Source organism: Anomaloglossus baeobatrachus, chromosome 2 (genome assembly GCF_048569485.1).
Source record: "Anomaloglossus baeobatrachus isolate aAnoBae1 chromosome 2, aAnoBae1.hap1, whole genome shotgun sequence".
NCBI classification, from domain to species: Eukaryota; Metazoa; Chordata; class Amphibia; order Anura; family Aromobatidae; genus Anomaloglossus; species Anomaloglossus baeobatrachus.
Genome location: NC_134354.1, coordinates 492,703,380 through 492,710,013, shown reverse-complemented (window position 1 = coordinate 492,710,013; position 6,634 = coordinate 492,703,380). Strand labels below are relative to the sequence as shown.

The following is a 6,634-nucleotide window of genomic DNA, read 5'->3' as shown; positions in this document are numbered from 1 at the left end:
ATGATGGGGGAACATTTACAAGGATGGGCAATATGTCAGGATGGGGTACATTTACCAGCATGAGGGAACATGCCAGAATGGGTAACATTTACCAGGATGGAGGACATTTACCAGGATGGAGGACATTTACCAGGATGGGGCCGTGATGGGGACAAATATACCAGAATGTAGGAAATATATATCAGGATGGGGGACATGTTTACCAGGAAGTGGCCGAGGAAGGGGGACATAACTACACAATGAAGGGGAGGGGAGCCACTCGTACGTCTTTATGGGAATTCAAGATGTTCAGACTTTGAAATGTAGATGTGGATTACAGGGTGACCTCTGATTGCATTCCAGGCTAAAATCTCTGTCTAATATGCTGCAATTTTTTCCAGAAAGATCAATCCAACTGCTGTGTCTGGAAAGGGCAGGGGCTCAACTTCAATGTGTGGTAAGCATGAGCGTGATGCCCCTGCTGAAGAGAAGACTGCAAAGGTAAGATTAAAATCAATTATTTACATGATAGGATTGGTTGGCACTTCGGAAAAAAAATTGGGTTTAGGGCTACAGTTTGGGCACTCGGCCTGTAAAAGGTTCGCCATGACTGACCTAGGCTAAAGTCTTGGCACTAGGTAAAGACGGTAACATGAGTAATCTTTGAAAACCTATCCACCACCACCAAAATGACCATATTAGCAGCAAAGGAGGGTAAATTTGTTATAAAATCCTTAGAAATGTCTGTTCAAGGTTGGCTAGAAATACTTAAAGGCTGCAAACATTCTTTTATTGTTTTATTTTATCACCATATTTTGCATGGTTGTTTGTGTCCAACAAGTTTTACAAGTGTGCACTAATTGTATAAACATGAACCGCTGTGTTTCAGCTTCTGGTAGGTCTATTTGGGAGGTTGGGTTTTTTATGACAAAATCGTCACAAATTATACATTTGTGACATTGTTAGTAAGTGTAATCCAAAATATGGTACTTGCATGAAACTCTCGTGTACTTGCACCTGTTTTTTGTATTTTGCATGTGTCAGAAAACATTGCACCAATTGTATCAATAGAAGATGATCTACATCACTCATGGCCAGCCATTTGGGATGGAAATACAAATGATGTACAGAGGTGGTGGCCTCATTGCACGTGCATGTTGGTTACTACAATCCCAAAATGTATTACAACCTAGAATGGTAGACATAAGCCACAAGCTTTTCAGGTTTTAGTCTTGTTTATTATAGAAAATATGCACTGCATTTCAGCAATGGTTGATTAAACTGGAAAATGTTTCCACAGATATTGTAATAAATAACATCCTAAATCAAGGTATATATTAAAATAGTCTTCAATTATTTTAAAATCCATTCTAAGACAGTGCATAATAGGTTTACACTACAGACAATAAGTGCAGGAGTCCACAAGAAAGTGGCTCTGGAGTGTAAAGTGCATTTACACTGCACCATTAACATGAATGGGCAATCTTAGGAACGCTTGTTTTATGATAATCGTTCAGGCTAAACAGGTGCTGATCACACGATGAACCAACAAAATGCAAAAAAAACATTGTTCTCTGCAATGCATAATCCTTGGTAGATAGGACATGCCCCGCAAACAGCAATGGCAGTCTATGCCCACTGAGCAAAGCTGTGAAAGATTTTTATCATTTTTTTTACCCCAGCAGCATTATGTAAGGGCAGTAATGTGTCACTTACTGAGCTGCTTGCTGTAGTTTTGACAAAATCACTTTTTTCTACCTTAAATTTATCAGTTTTCTGAATACTGAGTTCTGTAGAACCCTGCCCACACCATTAATTGGCATCAGTACACACAGTGCATAGGCAGAAAGCTGCCAATCAGCGGTGATGTCAGGGTTATACAGTTTATGAATATATAGGACTACATGGCAGCAGGTTTACTAGTCCAGTAGTGATAATCTGCTGCTGATAAAACAATGATTTTATCAAACTGCAGGAAAGAACCCAGAAAATGACACATTGCTGGAATCAGCGTCTCTGTCTCTACATTATGCTGCTCTCAGATGGAGTGACAAAAACCTTTTGACAAGTTGCCGGTCGGTATTGATATAACACTGAGCATGCGCAATGGAAATCGTCCTTTTGGGAATAAGTGATGAATACACAGGTCATTGGGCAGTTTTCTCATAAACCCTTCATTGTATGTGAATGCACAATCACAGCAGTGGATATGAAATATTGATGGAGCAGGAGTCTAGGCTTCTATTTCCAGCAATTACAGACCTGGCAAAGAGATGATACTTTAATGGATGAGAAAGATTTGCATGGCAGGTGTTCAATGTTTTTCACAATTCTAATTAAATCTATTGTATATTGAGTAATTCTGCCATTGAAACTACACCCTTTATCATAGCCCAGAGCTGTTTGCTGATTGTTATCAGGACCAGTCATCAGCTTAATGAAGGACATATCCCTGACTGCCCAGATAATGCCCATTAAGTGATGGCACTTCCTAATCAGTAAGCAGTTGACTCCCTGGAACCCCAATAAACCACCTCCTTCACTGTTTACCTGCACCTCTCTGCACACTGGGTATAAAATAAGGTAAAAAGCCAAAGGACAAAAGTAGGCACCAGGATAGGCGGCAGTCCCATATGTTGGACACCATGATACATAACATTGTCATTGTGGTATGTCCAAACAATATACATTAACATAAAAGACCCTGTTAATTAAAGGGAACCTGGCACCAGATTTGCCCCCTATAAACTGCAGCCACCACCAGTAGTCCCTTATATACAGCATTCTAGAATATTGGAGGCCAGGCCGATCTGTTTATCATGAAAAAGACCTTTCATTATACTCACCTGAGGGGCAGTCTGGTCCGATGGGAGTCGCTGGTCTCAGTCCAGCAACTGTTATCTTCTTGCATTCGCCGTTCTCCTTGCTTCGTGTTGATGATGAATCATACGTCATCCACACAGTGTCATCCATTGCACTCCTGCACATGCACTCTTCTCTCTTCCCTGCTGCGGGGAGAGCACTGTACTGTAATGCGCACAAGCGGGGAAGGGTTAAAGAACACCCGCGCATGCGCACTACAATACTTTGATCTACCCTCAGCAGGGCAGAGAAAAGTGCATGTGTGCAGGAGCGCAATAGAGAACACTGTGCGGATGACATAGGATGCGTTATGCACACAAAGCAAGATGGAGGACTGTGACAAGAAGATAGGAGGCGCTGGACCGAGACCGCCGATGCCCATCGGACCGGACTGCCCTGCATGTAAGTATAATAAAAGGTGTTTTTAATGTCATACAGAGCAGCCTGGACACTTACAGTACCTACAAGTAGTATTCAACCCCCTGCAGATTTAGCAGGTTTGATAAGATGCAAATAAGTTAGAGCCTGCAAACTTCAAACAAGAGCAGGATTTATTAACAGATGCATAAATCTTACAAACCAACAAGTTATGTTGCTCAGTTAAATTTTAATAAATTTTCAACATAAAAGTGTGGGTCAATTATTATTCAACCACTAGGTTTAATATTTTGTGGAATAACCCTTGTTTGCAATTACAGCTAATAATCGTCTTTTATAAGACCTGATCAGGCCGGCACAGGTCTCTGGAGTTATCTTGGCCCACTCCTCCATGCAGATCTTCTCCAAGTTATCTAGGTTCTTTGGGTGTCTCATGTGGACTTTAATCTTGAGCTCCTTCCACAAGTTTTCAATTGGGTTAAGGTCAGGAGACTGACTATGCCACTGCAACACCTTGATTTTTTCCCTCTTGAACCAGGCCTTGGTTTTCTTGGCTGTGTGCTTTGGGTCGTTGTCTTGTTGGAAGATGAAATGACGACCCATCTTAAGATCCTTGATGGAGCAGCGGAGGTTCTTGGCCAAAATCTCCAGGTAGGCCGTGCTATCCATCTTCCCATGGATGCGGACCAGATGGCCAGGCCCCTTGGCTGAGAAACAGCCCCACAGCATGATGCTGCCACCACCATGCTTGACTGTAGGGATGGTATTCTTGGGGTCGTATGCAGAGCCATCCAGTCTCCAAACGTCACGTGTGTGGTTGGCACCAAAGATCTCGATCTTGGTCTCATCAGACCAGAGAACCTTGAACCAGTCTGTCTCAGAGTCCTCCAAGTGATCATGAGCAAACTGTAGACGAGCCTTGACATGACGCTTTGAAAGTAAAGGTACCTTACGGGCTCGTCTGGAACGGAGACCATTGCGGTGGAGTACGTTACTTATGGTATTGACTGAAACCAATGTCCCCACTGCCATGAGATCTTCCCGGAGCTCCTCCCTTGTTGTCCTTGGGTTAGCCTTGACTCTTCGGACAAGCCTGGCCTCGGCACGGGTGGAAACTTTCAAAGGCTGTCCAGGCCGTGGAAGGCTAACAGTAGTTCCATAAGCCTTCCACTTCCGGATGATGCTCCCAACAGTAGGCCCAACTCCTTGGAAAGGGTTTTGTACCCCTTGCCAGCCTTGTGACCCTCCACGATCTTGTCTTTGATGGCCTTGGAATGCTCCTTTGTCTTTCCCATGTTGACCAAGTACGAGTGCTGTTCACAAGTTTGGGGAGGGTCTTAATTAGTCAGAAAAGGCTGGAAAAAGAGATAATTAATCCAAACATGTGACGCTCATTGTTCTTTGTGCCTGAAATATTTCTTAATACTTTAGGGGAACCAAACAGAATTCTGGTGGTTTGAGGGGTTGAATAATAAATGACCCTCTGAATAAACTTTTCACAATTTAAAAAAAAAAATAAAAAAAGAAATAACATTCTTTTTTGCTGCAGTGCATTTCACACTTCCAGGCTGATCTACAGTCCAAATGTCACAATGCCAAGTTAATTCCGAATGTGTAAACCTGGTAAATCTGCAGGGGGTTGAATACTACTTGTAGGCACTGTATATATAGTATTCTTGGGTGCTCCCTATAAAGGCTCAATGGTGGTGCTGCAGTTTATATGGGACAAATCTGGTGACAGGTTCCCTTTAAATTCTCTCTGATTGTTTGCATCCTGGGAGAGGTACAGTAGGATTCCATTTATAAAACAGTGCTTAGTGCAAAATCTACACTCTCCAAAATGCAAACTACCAGAGAATTCTTTATGTAGGGAATTCTGGGAGACTTCAGATCCACAGACACCATAGGCCAGATTCAGTAAAACATAAGTAATTAATATATCTATAAAGTTGCTAAACTTTTTATATAGATTAAAATTATATATAACGTATTCCTTGTGCTTAAAGAAGTGGTTCACCCATATTCATTATTGGCCACAACGATATTATGTTTAGAAACAGGGTTCTCGCATTGGTAATAGTGCCTGTGAGTGGCGCTATTGCGATCCACTCTTCCCCATCACCTGACCCACGTGCTCCGTGACCTCGGGGATCCAGTGATGTCACGTTGACTTCTTGTTCACCTGTCATCACTGCGGCCGGCCCCAGTATCCATGAGTCATTGGGCTGTGGGCGGAGTTTCCCGGATCATCACAGCCCAGCATGTCTCCTGCTTGCGCGCTCTGCAGTGAGGGAGGAGGAAGCAGGGAGATCCTGGGCTGTGACGCTGGGCTGTGATGAGTGGTGAAACTCCGCCCACAGCTCAGTCACTCACAGAGACTGGGGCCGGACGCGGTGATGTCAGGTGAACAGGAACTTGACATGACATCACCAGATCCCCGAGGTCACGGAGCCTGGGGGTCAGGCGACATTGTTTCTCAACATAATGTAGCCAATATTGAATATATGTTAACCACCCCTTTAAGGAAGGTGTTGTGTAAGTATAGAAATCCTGTGTGCATCTATTGTCTTTTCAATGAAAGCAATCTGTGATACTATTCCCACCTTCCTACATGCATTCCTATTCATGGCAGGAATACCACCAAGTCAGTGCGATGTGCCATTTCATCAAGAACATATATTTGTCAGCATACCTCCCATTGTTTTGATCCTTTTCTCTTACATTTATATGTTGGATTGTACAATCGTGTGTAAACAGCTAATCACACATTTTTGCATAGAACAATAACTTAAACAGTCTGTAGACGAGACATCCGCAGTAAAATGGAAGTAGAAAAGTTGAAATTAAAACAAGATATCTTGCAGCTCAGGTAAATTAAACAGGCCATCTAAAACAAAGGGTTAAATGTTAAAATTTTAAGAATTAAAAACTAAGGCCGACATCACTATTTTGGTGCTCGATGGTGAGGTCTATTCTCTCTATATTTCTGTTTTTTACTGTCTTGTTCCGATGGTCGTCTAACTCTTGGTGGAGCAATTGGTGCCAAGTTTTCTTCGTTTGGCCCTCTGTCATCTCTTAAAGTGCCAAACCTTGGTCTAGGTAGGAGCGGCTGCTGAACTCCTCCTTGTAATGGCGTGTCACCCACTTTGTTAGAGTTCTCAGCTTTACTATTTTGCTTTTCATCTCTCCATTCAAGCTTGCTTTTGTAAGGAGCACGTTGTCTTCTCTCATGCTGCAAAATTTCAGCTGCTCTTGGGTAAAAATTTAACTCTTGACTGGAGGTACCACCATCTGAGTCACCATCGCCCACTGTGCAGGTGCAAAAAATACCAGATTTTCAGATTAAAAAGGTTCCACAATATACTTTACTTTTTACAGATAATGTATTTTAGCTATATCTGTTTTCCCATAGATA

General features: G+C 42.5%; 1 protein-coding gene across 1 annotated transcript in view; it reads right to left on the bottom strand.

Moving 5' to 3' along the window:
* Window positions 1–4,523: 4,523 nt before the first annotated feature.
* Window positions 4,524–6,634, bottom strand: part of LOC142291732 (sodium/hydrogen exchanger 2-like) — a 149,390-nt gene continuing 147,279 nt past the window's right edge. The window contains exon 12 of the mRNA XM_075336481.1: window positions 4,524–6,528. Within this exon, the coding sequence (XP_075192596.1) occupies window positions 6,164–6,528 (365 nt within the window). The 3' untranslated portion in view covers window positions 4,524–6,163. The remainder of the gene's footprint in view (window positions 6,529–6,634) is intronic.